Source organism: Somniosus microcephalus, chromosome 4 (assembly GCF_052327205.1).
Source record: "Somniosus microcephalus isolate GS21.2 chromosome 4, FLI_Smic_1.0, whole genome shotgun sequence".
Classification (NCBI taxonomy): domain Eukaryota; kingdom Metazoa; phylum Chordata; class Chondrichthyes; order Squaliformes; family Somniosidae; genus Somniosus; species Somniosus microcephalus.
The window spans coordinates 241,281,127-241,302,302 of NC_140990.1; the positions used below are offsets into that span (position 1 = coordinate 241,281,127).

The window sequence follows — 21,176 nt, forward strand, 5'->3', positions numbered from 1 at the left end:
AGCGCACAGGGCGCAGCCGGTGTTCAGGACCGAGCGGCATCAACGGGGGAGAGAGACGAGAGAGAGCAGAGTGCAGCTGGTGTTCAAGGGCTGAGCAGCGTCAACGGGGGAGAGAGGCGCACAGGAAAACGTGAGGCGCTGCCATTGCCACAAGGACTGCAGAGAGCGGCATTGGCAGCAGCGCAGGAGCAGTGCACGAAACCCACAGGGTGTCGCCATTTGCCACGAGGACCGCCGAGAGCGGCGTTGGCAGCAGCGCGGGAGACGCCATTTTAAGCCGCAGCGGGGAAGAAAGGAAAGCGCGGGAGACGCCATTTTAAGCCAGTCTAACCACACCCAAAAATGCCGAAGAGTGGCAGTATCACAGCGTTCGACAATGAAGTCGAAGATTGGACGACATATGTCGAACGCATAGAAGTATACTGCAAGGCGAATGAAGTGCCAGGTGACAAGAAAGTGCTGGTATTGTTGAATTCAATGCGTGCAAAAATGTATGGCTTACTACGAAACCTAAACCCCAGAGAAGCCAGTAGAAAAGGATTTTGAAAACATAGTGTCAATCCTACAGGACCACTTAAACCTCACACCGCTGCTGATAGCAGAAAGATTTAAGTTTCACAAAAGGAACCAGCATAAAGATGAAAGTAATGCTGAGTATTTAACGGAACTGCGCAAGCTATCGAAACACTGCCAGTTTGGAACGGGACTAGCAGATACTTTAAGGGATAAGTTTGTGTGTGGGCTTCAAAGTGAAGGAACCCAGAAACGGCTTCTATCAGAAAAGGATCTTATGCTGGACAAGGCTTTCAGCATTGCAGTATCACACAAAGCAGCAGCATGGGGCGCTGCAGAGATACAACGGAGACCGCAAGAATATGGCACCAATGAAATGTCATACGGAACAGTGAAGTGCTATCACTGCGGCAGAACAACACACGACCATAATGATTGCTGGTTCAAGGACAAAGTGTGCAGACAGTGTGGAAAAGTAGGACACATAGCAAGAGTCTGCAGGTCGGGAAAGAAAACCAGCAGCAAGAAATCTCCACAGGAGAAGTACAAGAAGGTACATAAGGTGACGGAGAGTAGTTCAGATGAACAGAAGAGTGATACAGACTCCGGAAGCAAGGAGCTGGGTTGTCTGAAACTACATAATGTGATCAAAACAGAGGATCACCAAACTATCTGGGTCACACTCAAGATAGCAGGAGTCCAAGTGAAAATGGAATTGGACACAGGATCAGCCCTAACAGTCATAAACCGAAGGGACTACAAGCGGCTATTCTCACATATACCCTTGAGAGATACAAAGATTGTCTTGAAGACGTACACGGGGCAAAAAGTCTACCCCAAAGGAAAAATAAGGGTGAACGTTATATATAACGGCAAGGAAACACCAAAAATTGACCTATATGTATTGCCAGATGGAGGACCACCACTACTAGGACGTGAATGGATCCGGAAGATACAGCTAGACTGGCATTCCATACAAGCACTGACTGTAGATGCCAAATAGGATGACGACGTCACACCTGGACGACTGTCAAAAATGCTAACTGACGCACAAGAAGTGTTCCAGCAGGGACTCGGAACACTAAAAAGCATAACAGCGAGGATCAAAATAGAGGAAAATGCAAGCCCAAAGTTTTTTAAGGCCAGACCGTTACCTTATGCGACCCGCCCAGCCGTCGAAGCAGAGCTGGAAGGTTTGGAACGTTCAGGAGTACTGTCCAAAGTGGACTGGAGCGAGTGGGCTACACCCATCGTTCCTGTAATGAAGAGGTCGTTGAGTAATACGCCTGGGGAACCAAAGAAGGTTCGCATCTGTGGGGACTTTAAGGTGACAGTGAACCCAGTCCTTCACACGGTACAATATCCGCGTCCGCGGATTGAAGATGTTTTCGCCTCGCTATCTGGAGGGAAACGCTTCACTAAGATTGATCTGGCCCAGGCATGCCTGCAAATGGAGGTAGAAGAAGCCTCGAAACAGTGCCTCACGATCAACACTCATAAAGGTCTCTACCAATACAACCGGCTGGTGTTCGGGGTAGCATCAGCTCCGGCTATTTGGCAAAGGGCAATGGAACAAGTCCTGCAAGGGATTCCACGGACCCAGTGTTATTTGGACGACATCCTGGTCACGGGCAAAAATGACAGTGATCACCTTGCCAACCTGGAGCAGGTGCTCACTAGATTGAAGGAATATGGGCTCTGAGCTAATCGCCACAAATGCGAGTTTTTCCAGAAGCAGATCTCGTATTGTGGCCACGTTATTGATAAAGAGGGGTTACATAAATCCCCTGAAAAGATTGAGGCAGTAGTCAAGGCTCCAGCACCAGAAAATGTGTCACAACTGAGGTCGTTCCTCGAGCTGGTGAACTACTACCATAAGTTCTTGCCGAATTTGTCTACCGTACTACACCCACTGAACACCCTACTGCAAATGGGGGTACCATGGAAGTGGAGTGACGAATGTAAATGAGCTTTCCAGAAGAGCAAAGCATTGATCACATCAAAAGAGGTGTTGGCTCATTTCAACCCAGCACTACCAATTCGGTTGGCGTGTGATGCATCACCCTATGGCATTGGAGCGGTGCTGTCGCACAAATTCCCGGACGGCTCCGAGAGGCCAGTAGTTTTTGCGTCTCGGTCACTAACCTCAGCCGAGCGTAACTACGCCCAGATTGACAGGGAGGCCCTCAGCCTAGTGTGGGGAGTGAAAAAGTTCAATCACTATCTGCACGGGCAGAAGTTCACCTTGCTGACTGACCACCAACCACTTGTCTCCATCTTTAATCCAAAGAAGGGCGTTCCGGTAATGACTGCGCAACAGCTACAAAGATGGTCCCTTTTTCTAGGGGCGCACCAATATGAAATCGAGTATAAGGGCACGAAACAGCATGGAAACGCTGATGGGCTATCACGCCTGCCACTGCCTACTGCAGAGGAAGCACCAGCAGTGGATCCTGTCGAAATATTTCATTCGACTATAATTGAATGCTTGCCAGTAACTAACGCTGGTATAGAGAAGGAGACCCGAAATGACCCGACACTGTCTCGGGTGTATGATTTGACGGTGAAGGGATGGCCAGCACATGGCGACTCACTGTTGCCAGCATTCTCATCCAGAAGAGAACAGCTGTCAGTATGCCAGGGGACCTTGATGTGTGGATCCCGAGTGGTAATTCCACCCAAGTTAAGGGAGAGAGTGCTCAATGAGCTTCACGAAGGTCATCTGGGAGGGGTGAAAATGAAAAGCCTTGCTAGGGCTTATGTGTGGTGGCCGGGGATCAATCAGCAAATCGAGGACCTGACAAAGAGCTGCTCAGGATGCCAGAAGGTCCAAAATGCACCACCACATGCCCCTCTACACCCATGGGAGTGGCCCTCATCTCCATGGCAACGGGTGCATATTGATTTTGCTGGTCCATTCATGGACTAAATGTTTTTAATAGCCGTGGATGCGCACTCGAAATGGCCTGAGGTGAATAAAATGTCCTCCAACACCACGGAGAAAACTATTGCAGTCCTACGGACCACTTTTGCCAGGAACGGCTTTCCAGAGCAGATTTGCTCTGATAACGGACCACAGTTTGTGTCCGAAGAGTTTCGAAGATTTATGAAAAGGAATGGGATAAGGCATTACACATCCGCCCCGTATCATCCAGCCACAAATGGATTGGCTGAGAGGTTCGTACAAACTTTTAAAAAAGCAGTAAAGGCCATGTGCGATGACGACATTCCACTGCAGCATAAGGTGGACAATTTCCTGTTAGCCTACAGAAATGCGACACGTGCAGTCACCAACCAGGCCCCGGCCATGATGTTCTTTAACCGAAGGTTGAGATCTCGTCTGGATTTGCTCAGGCCAAATGTACGAAGGGATGTTGAGAGTAAGCAATTCCAGCACATCAATGAGAAGCCGACAAGGAGCTTCAATGTAGGGCAACCAGTCTTGGCCCGCGACTACCGAACAGAGAAATGGCAACCAGGAACGATATGCACACGGCAGGGGCCACTAATGTACACAGTGGATGTTGGGGAGAACATTGTGAGACGCCATGCTGACCAGATCCTAGAGTCACAGGAACGAGTCAACCCCATGTCTCGGCCATACGTACCTGGTGAGGAACCCGACATACAGGTCGCATCTACCTCAGAAACAATAGCATTGGAAGCTGATGAATCAACTGACGACAGGGTGCTAGAATCGCCTCCGCACCAAGAGCGAGACGCTCGGGAAAGGCGTTATCCAGAAAGAATCAGGAAGCCTCCCCAGAGACTGAATATATGAATGGACTATTTTCATATAACATTGTATATTAAAAATGTTAATTGTTAAATGAGTATTATGGTACTATTAATCTGAAAGGGGAGGAATTGTAATGTATGTAATGTATATATACCTTAAGGGAGAGAACTACTTTTTACAGCTCCTGTATACTGTAGTACCGGCAGTGACCACACCTGTATATAAACCCTGAGTAGTGATCTGTACAATTAGTTCTAGAGTAACCCTCATTCAGTAAACATCTGTTGAATCGTTCCCTGCAGTCTGTTGTCTGATTATTGAAGGACACAACATTAAGATACACGGACATAACAAGTATGGTGGTCAGAGTGATAGGAATCTGCAGGTTCTTGGCCATTGTCGATGGTCTGATAAGAAGCTGCGAGGCAAAAATGTTTGATTGTGCAGGCTAAGCAAATCTGGCCAAGTGCCTCCCTTGCATCCCGGGCAGCAATGTGGTCGCGCGCTGGCGCCTTCTGGCCTGTGCAGCTTCAGGTGGGTGAGCAGCAGCTTGGAGCTCCTGCTGTTGCTTCTGCAGTTGGTGCTGCTGTTGTTCATGGTTCTGCTGTTGCCACGGCTGGTCTTCGTCCGAATCTGATGTCCAGGAGGAAAGGAAATAAATGGTTCCCATGCTTCTGGTATATGCCTCAGTTAAGGAAGCGCTCAGTCAAGGTTGGGAGAGGGGTTTCCCAGGAGGTCACACTGGAGATGGGCGTCAGGCTCCAAACTTCCAGAACAATGAGTAGGCCTGTTAAAAGTTCTCCCAGACCTGAGACAACAAAGTTCTGCCACCTGCAAATGAAGATTGCTAAAAATTCCTTTTTAATGGTGGAGCTGCAGCTGTTAGTAAGCAGTCCACTTGTGCTGCCGCCAGATTTCACTGGCGTGTTTTAGAGGAGGCGTGAAGCACCTGGGAAAAGTGCTAAAATCAGAACGGCCTCTCAAAATGGGATTTTAGAGGCACTTAACTGGTTGTTAAGGGCCTTGAGGGCCTATCCCGCCTCTTGGAGGCGGGATGGAGACAATGTCAGAAAACTCGCATGTGGGAAAATTGCTCGGAGGCGGGATGGAGGCGGGATTGGTCCCGCCCGCCAGTTTTTGCGATTTTAACCCCTCATACGCCTCCATTCCCGCCTCCTCAGGCCTGGTAAAATCGAGCTCTTTGCCTCTATATATAAAGCCAAGGATCCCATTTGTTTTTTTTAACTGCATTCTCAATTTGTAATGCCACCTTCAAAGATTGGCCAGATACTGTACATACAGCCCCAGATCTCTCTGTTCCTGCACCCTCTTTAAAATTGTACCATTTAGTTTATATTGCCTCTCCTCATTCTTTCTATCAAAATACATCACTTCACACTTGTCTGCTTTAAATTGCATCTGCCATGTGTCTGCCCATTTCACCAGTCTGTCTTAGTCCTCCTGAAGTCTGTTACAATCCTGCTCGCTGTTTGCTATAATTTATAACTAAATTCAGTGTCAACAAAATTTAGCATCAGTGCGTGCTAGTAAACTCATCAATAGTTGGCATATGTGTTTTTACACATTTAACATGAGAGGTGTAGGTTATACTTGGGTGATTTTTTTCTAAAGTGAATGTATGTGCTGCATATAGATACTGCATTGATTGTCACAATTCCAGCAAAATATTATTAGGTTAAAAGTAAATTACAGCTGACCGAGGTAGTTCATGTTCACAGTTACAGGCCGAGTACTGAAGGTGGAAATCAATATTTATTATCTGTCTTTCACAACACTGTCAGGGAAATTATATTCTCAGTTCAGTGAGAAGGAAATTTATGTAGTGAGTGGATGATGCTTTAGATATTTCCTTCTGTTATTTTTGGTGAAAAGATAGATACAAGTATAAGGCTGGGAATTTTGCTACTTATGTCTACTATTTTGCTAAAACCAAGAAAATGTGCACCATGGTGAGAATGATGTATCTGAATTTCAGAGTACTTCCAAACTACTGAGCATCAGAAGAATAAAGAATTGATATGCTGAATGAGTTTAGGTCAATCGCAGGTTCTGTGAGAAAAAATGAAATGTACCTTTTATCTGAAGACTGTCTCATGTTGCCTTTAAACTGTAGGTTTGAAACCTGCAACTGCTTTTGAGTGGTGTAAAGCAGTAACACTGAGTTCTACTGCTTGCTCTGCAACACTCTCAAATCAGGGGAAAGCAGAGTACTTAAACAGATGCGGAGTGTTCTGTTAACTGGCATCCAAATGCCAGTGCAGTTTTCATTGCTAGAAGAGAGCTGATTAGCCTATCAACTCTTCATTAACATTAAAAAGTTAAAGGTGGTTTAGTAGATTGGGAACTTTTGAAACTTTATAATGCAGGCGATAGAAGCAGTGTGAGCCTTACATCCTGGAGGTAATCTGACATTCAAAGCCAAAACCTGAACTGATATTCATTTAGCTTCAGTTTTACTGCATCGTTGTGAAGCAAAACAGCAGTCTGTAGGGATGTAAAATGTGCAGTATTACTGGCCTATCAGAGTATTTCCATTCTGCCAGCTCAGTTACTGCACCAGTTCTTATGTTCATTAATAAATAGACATTCTTATTATGAATGCAGCTAGCTTTTGCTAGACACTTTATTGAGCCCATGTGGACTAGGTACAGTATCTGTAGAGGCATCCATCTTGACTGCTGCCTTGTGGGTAGCCTAGTGCCTCATGGGTAATGTAGTCTTAATATACATACAGCTGGGTAGTGTAGTCTTATATACATACAGCTATATACAGCTCTACACAGCTCTACGGCTCCACCTAGTGTCCACTATAGAATGACATGTTATTGATCATTACATCCCCCTTTCTTTGAGGTTTAACAAAATCAATATCAATCAACTTTCAAGAAAACAATAAAGATAATATCAGTAACACTTTTGTTAGTGCTCTATAAACATAAACATTTTCAAAACAGTCAACACATTTTCAAAGCTTTACATTGTACTCAAAGATTAAGTCTATCAGGCTTTTTTACTTCACGTGTGGATCTTCTCAACACGGGTAAGTCTGATGTGTCTTCATGAGATTGTTCTGGCGGTGAATGACAAGATGCAGCTGCGGCATTGTCATCAATCTGGTCTTGAATAGTCTCTTGTGTTTTTAGGAGGGAACGGCGGTTCCTCCTGAGAATCTGTCCTTCCTCAGTTCTAACAGTGTATGACCTTGGTCCTACTTCCTCAGGAACTGTAGCTTTCCTGTTCCATGCATCTGGATCCTCAATCCTGACAACATCATCCCTTGTCAATGGTTTTAGAGTTTTGGATGACTTGTCATAGTATGATTTCTGTTTCAGCTTTAACAGTTGAAGTCTCTGTCTCAGTTCCTCACTTTGCTGTTCTTTTGCACAGCAGGGTAGCGTGGTGCGCAACTTGCGACCCATTAGTAGTTCAGCAGGTGAAGAACCACAGTCTAAAGGTGAGGCTCGGTAGCTCAGCAGGGCGAGATAAGGATCAGACTTGCTTTCTGTCGCTTTCTTCAGTAGCTGCTTGAGAACTTGAACACCTTTCTCTGCCTTACCATTTGACTGAGCATACAAAGGACTGGATGTGATGTGCTGAAAGTCATAATATGTTGCAAACTGTTGCCACTCCTTACAGTTGAAGCACGGACCATTGTCGCTAATGGCAATCCTGGGAATTCCATGTCTGGCGAAGTTGGATTTCACATGCATTATGACACTGCTTGCTGTGGTGGTTGAGAGCAGCGCCATCTCAGGATAGTTAGAATAGTAGTCAATCACTATTAGATAGTCTTTACCATTTAAATGAAAAAGGTCCATACCAACCTTTTGCCATGGTGCTGTTGGTATGTCAGCTACTATCATTGGTTCCTTTGCTTGTTTGTTTTGGTGTTTCTGACATGTCTCACATTTGCCTATCATGTTCTCAATGTCTTTATTTATGCCAGGCCAATAAACAGTGTCTCTTGCTCTCCTTTTGCATTTTTCAATTCCGAGGTGTCCCTCATGAATCCTTTTGAGCATGTCTTGACGTAGAGCCTGTGGAATGACTATTCTGTTCTGTTTTAGTAATAGTGCACTTGCGACACTCAATTCTGACCTTATGTGAAAATATTTTGGACAGGAACCTTTTGGCCAACCATGATGAATGTTCTCTATTACTGTTTGTAATACTGTATCTTTTACTGTTTCTTCTGCTATTTGCTTTGATTTTGTGTCTGACACGGGCAGCGCAGCAGTGACCATACTCACATGAACATCCACGTCTTCTTCAGTAGAGCTCACATGACTCATTGTGGGTGCTCAGGATAGTGCATCTGCTAACACTATGTATTTGCCTGGTGTGTAGATCAGTTCAAAGTCATATCTTTGCAGCTTCATCATGAGTCGTTGAATCCTTGGAGACGTCTCGTTCAGGTTTTTTTTTATGATGGCAACCAGAGGGCTGTGGTCTGTCTCAACTGTGAAAGTGGGAAGTCCATATATGTAGCCATGGAACTTTTCAAGTCCAACTACCAAGCCTAGACATTCCTTTTCAATTCCTTGCGTCTGGCTTCGTACCGAATCCGATGGCTGCAATGTAGAGTTCAAATTGTTGTTTAAGAGTCTGCCAATTGTAGTCGATATTTCCTGTGAGTTTCAAACGCTCTGGTGGCTTCAAATTCTCCATGTCGCTTTTCACAATTTACTCCTGGTACCATCTTATGTTCATTAATAAATAGACATTCTTATTATGAATGCAGCTAGCTTTTGCTAGACACTTTATTGAGCCCATGTGGACTAGGTACAGTATCTGTAGAGGCATCCATCTTGACTGCTGCCTTGTGAGTAGCCTAGTGCCTCATGGGTAATGTAGTCTTAATATACATACAGCTGGGTAGTGCAGTCTTATATATATATACAGCTCTACACAGCTCTACGGCTCCACCTAGTGTCCACTATAGAATGACATGTTATTGATCATTACACCAGTGTGCATCACAAAAATTATAGAGTCACATTGGGGAGTATGGGCATAGATGGCAATATAAAATGAGCACCCCACAGGAGGCCTCCTTTCTTCAGTTGGGTCTTTACGTAGCTGTTTGCAATTCAGTGTTCCTCTGACATATTGTATTTGGAGAAAGAAAAGGTAGTGAAACTTCTTGGAGCTTTTCTGATGTTCTAAGAGCTGTATTGCACCTGTGCCTGTTTCCCCAGCAAATGGACATTGTGTGCTACTTTGAGCCAAGCTATGGGTAGACCTATGGCATACCTCACTATTTGCAGGTTCTGGAGAAGGGGGAGGATCTCCAGGGGAATATTAGACAGGTGCGTTTATATCTTGGATGATAAAGTAGTATCCATCCTTGCCCCACCACCCATGTGTAGAGGAACCAGCCTCTCGTACTAGGTCCAAAAAGAGACTTAAATGCAAAGATTATCTTAAAGGAGTTTATCACAGAATTATATATGGCGCTGAATGGGGATGGCTTTGAAGGTAATAGCTGCATTGATCTTTATTGCAGCAGGCTCATTCCAAAGAAAGGCGGGGATTTCTGCCACATCTCCCAACCTTTACTGCACATTGGCACATAGTTCACTGATGTAATGTTTACCAGGGCTAATGACTTCATCGGTTTCCCTTTCAAAATCAGCCAGCAGTATGAAAGAGCCTCCACTTCTGCCATGTGGCAGGATTTCCCAGAGCGCCGGCATTATTGACTGCGTTTGTGGCTATATGTGCTTTCCTATCCCAATGCCACTCCAGTCCTGAACAGCAAGGGCTACTGGTTTGTTAATGTGAAGCTAGTCTCCATCCATAGGAGCTGAATCATGCATGTGGTATGCCTGTTACCTTGGAAACACTAATTCCTTCATCCTACAGTAATCCACAATGTCACCATTAATTGAAGGGCCACAAAGTCTGCAGGGATAGCTCTTAGGGGACCAAGGGTATGCGATTCAGCCATGGCTTATGACACCACTGCCAAACCCAAGGACAAGGGCTGATGAAAGGTATGATGTGGCACACACTTTCACCAGGGTCTAAATTGAGCACACCATCAGCATCCTCAAGCAGTAATTCAGATGCCTCGACAGATCAGCAGAGAGTGCTGCAGTTCAGTCGAGCCAAGATGGCAAACGTAATTGTAGCCGGCTGTGTTCTGCACAACTTTGCCCTTCATAGGGGCACAGACAAGAAGCAGACAGGAGAAAAAAGACAGCAGCAACCAGAGGATGATGACCTACCGAACCACGACACTCCTGTGAGGCCACATGTCAAGATATTTAGGGGTGCTTTTTCATTTTTAGTGCTTCCAGTGCATAGCTTCATGTGTCAGGAATTCAGGCAAATGCCACCCATCATTTTGTGTGCACTAAAATGAATTTAATGTCTGCAGCATTAAAGATAAAACTTACCTCTTAATGAATACAGGCTGGAGCCATTTTACTGCCAAGGACACTCAGCGGCAATTAAAGTTATTGAAAGTTATATTGCTGATTACACCAACAGTAAAATCACGCATGAAAGAATATCTTGGAAAGAAGCTGGGAAATTATTCACCCCAATCCCTCCTTTCTAATTAATGGCAACTGTGCCCAAGTCTCCAGTCAAAGCATATGGAGACTTCTGCAGAACTTTTATCTGGTTTATGGAGTTCATCACGTATGTAGTTTTAATAAATCCGATGCACACAAGAACAGTTAAAAACACTCAAAAGCGCAATGCCATCTAGGACAGAGCAACTCGCTTGATCGATTCCCCTTCTAGTGGACACAATCTCCACCCCCTCTGCCACTAGCCCACTGCGGCAGTATGTGCAATCACCAAGGTTACTTCGACGGCACCTCCCTGCCCTGCAACCTCTACCACCGAGAAGAACAAGTGCAGCAATGACATGGCAACATCATCATCTCCAAGTTTTCCAAGTCACACACCATCCTAAATTAGACATGTGTCACCCCTGCATCATTGCTGGGTGAATATTCTGGAATTCCCTACCTAACACCATGTGGGACATCACCACAAGGATAGCAATGGTTCAATGTCCACCACTACAGTCTCAGGACAACTAGGGTTGGGTAATAAATGCAGCATTGCCAGTATCACCCATATCCCAAGAATAAATATAAAAATAATTTGGTCTATGATCATGAACGGTATTGCCCTTGCATGAGTGCAAGTGCTATTTTTATGTAGACAAATTGTGCCTGCACTTGCATCAAGCACAGAACATTTTATTTTCCAGATTTCTTTCCTTCTTCTAAATTCTAGTAATGTCATCACAGGTCTATGGGAAGTTGGGGGGCGGGTTGCCTTACAATAGGATGGGCATTTGTAATCCTTCATCTTGGTACTTCTAGTTTTTAAACTTCCAGCTCATTCAAATCTGCAAACAACAAATTGTGTTTCTGTAGCGGTAGGAGATTTAAAATATACAGTGATTTAAGAAAATACATCAACAATTGTAAAATTCTAAAAAAATCATGGAGAGAAAATAATAGATGAGTCCAGCCACTGGCATGCTTTCACTTTCCTCAAAACAATGTTTACATTTAGCAAAAATGGGGAGAGTTACTGCAATTATCTTTCTATGTATAACGCCCATCAAGGTGAAACTTGCACACTCTAGCTATATATCTTTATATATATATATATATATACTGTTACCTATAATGACTGTTCCCTATTTGACAGGTCTTGGTTGTGGTGCATTTACCTGCCCTGTTGGCTATTAGTATTCTTAAATATCTATGGTGGTGGTACTGTTAAAGAACAATAACTTTATTTACAAATGATCCAAAATAGATGTGATTACCTTACATTGACTACAATGCAGTTTACTGCACAGAATACCATACGTTATAATTTAATGTTAATTCACTACTATGTAGTCCCTTAGTTCCAGGCCTGGACAGACCCACTTTGATATCTGCAGATCAAGGGTATATCAACAGCTACAATGGTTTGCATTTATAGAGCACCTCTAATGTAGAAAATGTCTCAATGCACTTCACAGAGGTGTAAGGAGAAAAAAATGAAGTACCAGGACTGCTCCCACTAACTGACAACATGGTTCAGTTGTTAGAGACTTCCTTGAATGCAAACAAGTTGAATAGGGTTATTCAAGTCACATTCCTTGTTTTACCACAGGTTTTTATTCAGTTACTCTATCTCTCCAGTTGCTTTCAGGGCTTTCTCATTCTTCTCAGATGCTCGTATACAGCACTGGGCCTCTTGGCAACTTCAGGCACTTCATCCTTAAGGATTGCAATTAACTGTCTATATGCTATGTCCTTCTCCAGTTTGGTTGGTGCCTGTGTCACACATGCTCCTTTCTCAATTCAATTCAATTCAATTCAAACTGCTTTATTGGCTTGACAAGATACATCTTATGTTGCCAAAGCACAGAAAAACATATATAATTGAACACATAAATGCAGATCTAGACATACAGTGTATAGACAAATATACCCATGTATACATAAATACACACACAAACAATATACATGTAATCTTTTCTTAGATTCAATGGTTACTGGTTGTCCCTCTGCTTATGGCAAGCTGTAACATAGTTTGCCGTTAAAGTTACACATTTTCTCTGTTCCCCTAATAGATATGGGAGTTTTTGGTGGTCATTCAAATTTTTGAATTCAGGGCATATTTTTATGAATTTTGGGTAGAAATTCCCCCTTATGTCCTGATAGATTCCACAAGTTGTGAGGAAGTGCATCTCTGTCCCCACCACTCCCTGACTGCAGTGAGAGCATAGCCTGTCCTCTCTGGGCAGCCAGGTCTGTCTGTGTCTGCCTTTTTCAATGGCCAGACTATGCTCATTAAGTCTGTACATTGTCAAGGTTTTTCTCAGTTTGCTATCTTTCACCATGGTCAGGTAATCAGCCATGGTGTACTGCCTGTTTAGGGCCAAATAGCAATCGAGTTTGTTTTGGGTTTTTGTCGTTTCTGTCCAATAGGTCAAATATTTTTCTTTTTGTTTAGTAATAATTGTGTTGGGTCGAATTCTCTGTGCTAGGATGTCACTGTCCTGGTGCTGATTATTATTAGTAGTGTTAGTAGTTACTTCACTGAGTCCCAGGACCAGTTGACTGAGGGGATGCTTCTCTATGATCATCTCTTGGCATTTCAGGGCTTTGTAATGATAGCAGTGGGGGTTGCTCATTTTTAGGTGTTTCCAAAATTTGATGGCTCTTTTTTGGATATTAATTAGTAGTGGATATTGGCCTAATTCTGCCTGCATGCATTGTTTGCTCCTTTCTCCCTCTCACTCTCTCTTTTTGTCCTCCATCTCCCTTTTCTCACTAACTCCAACTCGCCCTCTTCCCCACCCCCTTCTCTCCCTTCTTCTCTTCTACCTCCTCTCTTCCCCCTTACCCCTCTCTCCACCCTCCAAGCTGAATTAATGAGATTATTGAAATGAACACTGAAGCAGCAAGATTAGTGACTACTTGATGATGCATACCTGCCTTTTTCACAGAGTGAGGATCAGTAATCTGTCTGAGTCAGTTGCCCCAGGCATCCCCTATCACTGTTTAACTAAAGATAGTCAAAAGAATCAACAGAAATAATTAGGAAAAAAGTAAAATATTGACATTGTTTCCATTTTTAACTGATTATAAAATGAGCTTTGACGAAGAGACTCCTGCCTTAATTTGTTTAAATAGCCAGCTACAGTGTACAGAAAACTTTTCTTTCACTTTGTTTTTCTCTGTAATAGGCACATGAAGATGGTGTTGGGGATTTGCTGCATGAAGCTGACAAAACAGCAGAGGCCAATAAAGACCAGAACCAATTGTATGATGAGATGGGAAAAACTCTGGGGGCTAACTGGACAGCTCTCAACCAACTGCTTGAAAAGCGAAAGAGACTTCTAAAAATGGCCTCTGAGTTCTTCGATCAAGCTTTAGAGGTTGGTAATCAACAAAGGAAAAGTGATTTCAAAATATAAGAGCAGTTTTACTTGATCTTGGAATTAAAATATACAGTTAGATTAACGTAATTTTTTGTAGTACGTAGTGACCTCTTAATTGACTTGGCAGTCTTAAAGTTGATTCTATACTAAAAAAAATTATCTTTTTAGTTTGCTATAAAAATTGATGAAGCTGAAGATTTTCTGAACAGTGCCCAGATATTTGAGGACATGGAATCCTTGAAACAACTTCTGTATCACCATCAACATCTTAAGAAAGGCAAGTGGTTGCACTAAATGTATCCTGAGTATTTGTAACTGGGAAGGTGAATGAGAAGAATGTATCTGCGGCCTTATAGCCTGACTAACTGAAATCTGTGACTCCCTTTTTATAATCAAGTTTGGGCACTGTACTAGATACAGTTAAGTAAAACAAAAAACTATTAAGAGTATATTTACACTACAGCTGTAGTATTGATTTGGTGCAAAGCTGTTTTGTTTTACACTAACACCACAGTTATAGTGTAATTGCAGTCTGACTCCAGATTCAGACCCTAACCTGACACCGGAGCAAAGCAGAGACTCCTTGAAGAAGAGAGTCTCACTCCATTTCATTTCAGAATCAATTTGGGCCTTCACACACGATCTACACAACACAACTTTATTGCTTTTCTTGTATATTTTTTATTCATTCATGAGATGTGGGCGTGGCTGGCGAGGCCAGCATTTATTGCCCATTCCGAATTGCCCTCGAGAAGGTGGTGGTGAGCCACCGTCTTGAACCGCTGCAGCTTGTGAGGTGAAGGTACTCCCACAGTGCTGTTAGGGAGGGAGTTCCAGGATATTGACCCAGTGATGAATCAGCATGGTGTGTAACTTGGAGGGGCACTTGCAGATGGCGGTGTTTCCATGAGCCTGCTGCCCTTTTCCTTCTAGGTGGTAGAGGTCACGGGTTTGGGAGGTGCTGCCGAAGAAGCCTTGGCGAGTTGCTGCAGTGCATCTCGTAGATGGTACACACTACAGCCACGGTACGCCGGTGGTGGAGGGAGTGAATGTTTAAGGTGGAGGTTGGGGCCAATCAAGCGGGCTGCTTTGTCCTGGATTGTGTTGAGTTTCTTGAGTGTTGTTGGAGCTGCACTCATGCAGGCAAGTGGAGAGTATTCCATCACACTCCTTACTTGTGCCTTGTAGATGGTGGAAAGGCTTTAGGGAGTCAGGAGGTGAGACACTCACCGCAGAATACCTAGCCTCTGACCTGCTCTTGTAGCCCACAGTATTTATGTGGTTGGTCCAGTTAAGTTTCTAGTCAATGGTGACCCCCCAGGATGTTGAATGTAAAGGGGAGGTGGCTGGACTCTCTCTTGTTGGAGATGGTCATTGCCTGGCACTGTAGTGCGAATGTTACTTGCCAGTTATCAGCCCAAGGCTGAATGTTGTCCAGGTCTTGCTGCATGCAGGCATGGAATGCTTCATTATCTGGGGCGATGCGAATGGAACTGAACACTGTGCAGTCATCAGCAAACATCCCAACTTCTGACCTTATGATGGAGGGAAGATTATTGATGAAGCAGCTGAAGATGGTTGGGCCCAGGACACTGCCCTGAGGAACTCCTTCAGCAATGTCCTGGGGTTGAGGTGATTGGCCTCCAACAACCATAACCATCTTCCTTTGTGTTAGGTATGGCTCCAGCCAGTGGAGAATTTTTCCCCTGATTCCCATTGACTTCAAATTTACTGGGATTCCTTGATGCCACACTCGGTCAAACGCTGTCTTGATGTTAAAGGCAGTCACTCTCACCTCACCTCTGGAATTCAGCTCTTTTGTCCATGTTTGGACCTAGGCTGTAATGAGGTCTGGAGCCGAGTGGTGCTGGTGGAACCCAAATTGAGCATCGGCAGCAGGTTATTGGTGAGTAAGTGCCGCTTGATAGCACTAACGGCGTCACCTTCCGTCACTTTGCTGATGATTGAGAGTAAGCTGATGGGACGGTAATTGGCCAGATTGGATTTGTCCTGTTTTTTGAGGATACGACATACCTGGGCAATTTTCCACTTTATTGGTTAGATGTCAATGTTGTAGCTGTACTGGAACAGCTTGGCTAGAGGTGCGGCTAGTTCTGGAGCACAAGTCTTCAGCACTACAGCCGGGATGTTGTCGGGGCCCATAGCCTTTGCTGTATCCAGTGTGCTCAGCCGCTTCTTGATATCACGTGGAATGAATCGAATTAGCTGAAGATCAACTGTGATGGTGGGGACCTCAGGAGGAGGCCAAGATGGGTCATCCCTTTGGCACTTCTGGCTGAAGCTGGTTGCAAACCAGTTGTCTTTTGCACTCACGTGCTGGGCTCTGCCATCAGGTTGGCACTTCATGTTTAGGTATGCCTGGTGCTGCTCTTGGCAAACTCTTCTACACTCCTGATTGAACCAGGGTTGGTCGCCCGGCTTGATGGTAATGGTAGAGATATGCCGGGCCATAAGGTTACAGATTGTGGTGGAATGCAATTCTGCTGCTGCTGATGGCCCACAGCGCCTCATGGATGTCCAGTTTTGAGCTGCTAGATCTGTTCTGAATTTATCCTATTTAGCACAGTGATAGTGCCACACAACATGATGGAGTGTCCTCAGTATGAAGACGGGACTTTGTCTCCACAAGAACTGAGCGGTTGTCACTCCTACCAATACTGTCATGGCCAGATGCCAGATTGGTGAGGACGAGGTCAAGTCGGTTTGTTCGTGTTGGTTCTCTCACCACCTGTCACAGGCACAGTTTGGCAGCCAGTCCTTCAACTTGATCGGTAGTGATGCACATTGAAGTCCTCCACCCAGAGTACGTTCTGTGCCCTTGCTACCCTCAGTGCTTCTTCCAAGTGGTGTTCAGCATGGAGGAGTACTGAATCAACAGCTGAGAGAGGTGGTAATCAGCCCAAGGATTCCTTGCCCATATTTGACATGATTCTATGAGACCTCATGAGGTCTGGATTCAATGTTGAGAACTCCCAGGGCCACTCCCTCCTGTGCCATCACCTCTGGTGGGTCTGTACTGTCAATGGGTGATGGAAGAGTCTGGGACATTAGCTGAAAGGTATTATTCTGTGTGTATGACTATGTCAGGCTGTTGCTTGACTGGTCTGTGGGACAGCTCTCCCATTTTGGCACAAGTTCCCAGATGTTGGTGAGGAGGACTTTGCAGGGTTGACTGGGCTGGGTGTGCTTTTGTCATGTCCAGTGCCTAGGTCGATGCCGGGTGGTCCATCCATTTTTTTCTTAGTATACTTCTGTAGCGGTTTGATACAACTGAGTTGCTTCAGAGGGCAGTTAAGAGTCAACCACATTGCTGTGGGTCTGGAGTCACATATAGGCCAGACCGGGTAAGGACAATAGATTTCGTTCCGTAAAGAACATTAATGAACCAGATGGGTTTTTACAACAATCTGATAGTTTCGTGGTCACCATTACTGATTCTAGCTTTTTATTCCAGATTTATTTAATTAACTGAATTTAAATTCCCCAGCTGCCGTGGTGGGATTTGAACTCACGTCTGGATCATTTCACTGATTGTATGAACTAGAGTAGCCTACTTACTGACATTTTCTATCCTATATTGGTCAGTAATAAATGTGTTCAGGAGAAAAATGTATTCAGTGATGCAGGCAGTTGTTCAGCAGTAGGACTAAAATTCTAAGGGGGAAAAATTGGGTGGCACCCATTTTGGGGCGCTAACGTCGCCGGGGCACCAATTTTAGCGCCCTGAAAATGTTAGCACCCCTCCGCTGTAAATTCAATAGGAGCGCCCCCAAGCAGGAGGTGGGGTGCTACTGGAAAGCGCTTCACCTCCTGCTTGGGGCGCTACTACTGAATTTCACGGCGCTATGTAGCACCGCGTCATTGCAGGCCTCCCTCCCCTGATTAAAGGAAAGGGGCCTAGCGCTGCATGCACCGGGGCCCTACTAGACCACCGGGGAGCGGGGTGCCATGAAAACAGCTGAGCAATCGCGGCCAGCACCCTGCATAAAAAAGTGAAAAGGGGCAGGTACTGGCAGTCAGCCAAAATAAAAATGGCTGCCCGACACCTGCCCTTTATGTAGTGCCGCCATCGCTGCAAAGACGCCCCCTGATCCTGTCGGATGTATTGTCCGGCGATAGGTCAGGGGGCGCAAGGGAAGTTTGCGGCCGGGGAGCTGTGCATGGCGATGATGTCATCGCCGGCAGCGTAGTGGCGCGGGCCGCTGCCAGCTACTGCTGCTGCTAACCTCCCGCTGAATTTTGCGGGAGGTGTTAGCGGCGCTGCGCCTGGGTGCTAGGGGATCTGCGCCCCGTTAGCGCCCCCCGGGAGCGCTAATGAGAGGCGCAAACCAACCCAATTTCCCCCCCTAATTTCACTGTAATTTGATTGCAGCTTTTGGGTGGGGTGGAGTGCAGCTGTGTAATTGCCAGTTACAGGGAAAGTGCAGCCAACATAACTGCTGTCCCAGGTGAAGGAAGTTTGGATCAGGTGAGAATCGATAAAACAGAGGTTGCAATCTATTTGGTTTTAGGAAGGCTGTGCAAGAATTTCTAAACTGTGAACCGTTTTTACTGCAAAAGTCAATTTTTTCCACGTTGCTTCCATGTCTTAATGATGTGAATGCACCAGTTATCGATTAATTTTCATCAGCAGCAAGCCAAGCATCAGGACCCTAGCTATGATTGCACCCTGCTCCCGACTTGCCAGCTTCAGTCCTGAGCTTGAGAAAAAGGTTACAACCATAGAGAGGAGAGACTGAGTAGCACAGTAAGAGATCATTGGAACTTAAAGCCAAAGAGTCACAATTTCAAATCCCAATATTGATTGCATTAGTTCAAATTGGACATATCGTACTAGTTCTCATTCAATTGATGGGAGTGTTTCATGGTAATGGAGCATTCCATTTTTGAGGGATGAAAGGCAGGTTAAATGGATGCCCAGCCCCACCATAGAAATATATGTCTTGTTGGTCACTTACAGAACAATGTTAATGGTAGCGGAGAATGTGATTGAGTCTATCTCACTCCTTTTCTGAGCTGAAAGAGGAGCAGTGGAGACTTTAATGGAAAAATTGGAAAAAGGTGGGAGTAACTTACTTGATAGAATAGAGAAAGAAGAGATAAAATAAGTGATATTAGAAACTGAGGAAGGGTTGGCCAGAAGAATAAATACTAAGCATATTTCAGTGCTTACTTGAAATATTTTCCAAGCCACCGTCTGCTAAAAATGAATTCTTTAAGGAAGTGTATAAAATATTTATTATTTTGCATGCAAGATGAACTGTTATTTGATTCTGAGCAATTTATTTTTGTTGTAGTCCTTTTAACAAACTCAATGGCTCTTCTAAACAAAAGTCAAGAACTCCTCATTGTTATCAAAGAGTTCAAAGCAACTGGACCTAAAATAAATTCCGAGTTAATTCATGGGGCTCATAGCAGCTGCATGAAAATTGAGAGTCTGTTGGAACTACTACAGGACAGGAGGAGACAGTTGGAGGAGCAATCCCATCGCCAGCGGATGGATCTGGAACAGATTCTGCAGATCTATCAGTGGGACCAGCAGGTAGAGAAGGTAAGAGCCAAATCTATATTATTACCACCACACTGCAAATTTGACCTTGAAAGAATAAAACACTTGCCTCAGTACAGAGTTTTTTCAGAAAAAAATGAATTGGTTATACGTATGTTACTTATACCTGCTCGCTTTTGAGGAATGCACAATACTGTCAAAATAAAGATAGGGATTGAGAGTTGCCTTCAGGTGTATATAATACATGGGGATGTTTCAGGATGGGCAATAAATGGCGGCTATGGCAGCGATGTCCATGTCCCAAGAATGAATTTTAAAAAAAATCCACTATCATAGCATCAGTGGGAACTGGATTGAAATCCAGCCACACTGATAATAATGAATTTTATGATTCTCATAAGACTCTTATTGCCAGCAGAGAGGGGAAACTTCCATTCTATTATCTTAGTTCGATTTCAGTCCAGTTCCCAAAATTTATGCCCCTTTCAAAAACAAATTTAAATATCCTAATCTAGCTTTAGTTTGTAACTGAGAAAATACATAAAATATATGTAATCACTTTCAGCCTAAATTTAGAATTACAATTGTTCAATTTTAACTTGCCACCTGCCAACTATCAATATAAACTATTATTGTCCCTTCATGCAGTCATGAGCATTAAAGGAAATTGTAAAGTTAATTAGAATTCAATCATAGGAGGAAATTTAAATTGTGTCTTGTATGATATAATTTTTCAGGTCATTCACTTATATTATTTCTTTGCAAATTGAAGCTTTAATTTACAACTGTTATCAGCTGCATTAGGTTAATATTTTTATTTCAATGAATTTCCATAAAAATCACTCATGTATCTGCAGAAGACAGAATATAATGTAATGGTTTGGTAGCTTTGTTTGGTATATAAATGTTTCTATGTTCATGTCCAGGAATCCATTGTTCATTAAGAATAAAAATAGCTCAACATAAATTGTCTGTACAATACTATATAACAAATGACTTTCAGAATTTTCTACTGTTTCTTTGATGAAGGTGATACAGTGGTTCCAGCACCATGGTGAGACTTATTTACAGAATGAACAACTAGGCTCATCCTTGACTGAAAATGAACAGCTACTGCAGGAACACCAAGAGTTTGAGTGTAAAGCCAAGGTAAGTGCTTATTCTCCAGAACAATATCATCTCCCTGATGAGGAGTATTGTTGAAACATAATGGCATGGATCTTGCAGTCCTGATGACAGCGAACTGGCAGCATTTCACCTTTAAAACTGACCGCAACTTCAGGATTTAGTGCATGTGCAGCCTAACACGGAAATCAGGATTACATTACATAGGATGTATGGCCCAGAAACAGGCCATTCGGCCCAACCAGTCTATGCCGGTGTTTATGCTCCACTCGAGCCTCCTCCCATCTTTCCTCATCTAAATCTATCAGCATAACCCTCTATTCCCTTCTCCCTCA

The 21,176-nt window shown here is 44.0% G+C and overlaps 1 protein-coding gene across 2 annotated transcripts in view; it reads left to right on the top strand.

Annotated features, from left to right (window-relative positions):
• Window positions 1-21,176, top strand: part of ccdc141 (coiled-coil domain containing 141) — a 285,891-nt gene that overhangs the window by 62,536 nt on the left and 202,179 nt on the right. The window contains exons 3-6 of one of the 2 annotated variants that reach the window (XM_085986005.1): window positions 13,992-14,183; window positions 14,355-14,463; window positions 19,505-19,758; window positions 20,746-20,865. In XM_085986005.1, coding sequence (XP_085842131.1) covers window positions 13,992-14,183; window positions 14,355-14,463; window positions 19,505-19,758; window positions 20,746-20,865 — 675 coding nt within the window. Of the gene's footprint in view, window positions 1-13,991; window positions 14,184-14,354; window positions 14,464-19,085; window positions 19,759-20,745; window positions 20,866-21,176 lie in introns of those variants that run through there. The other variant, XM_085986004.1, reaches the window with a different exon arrangement.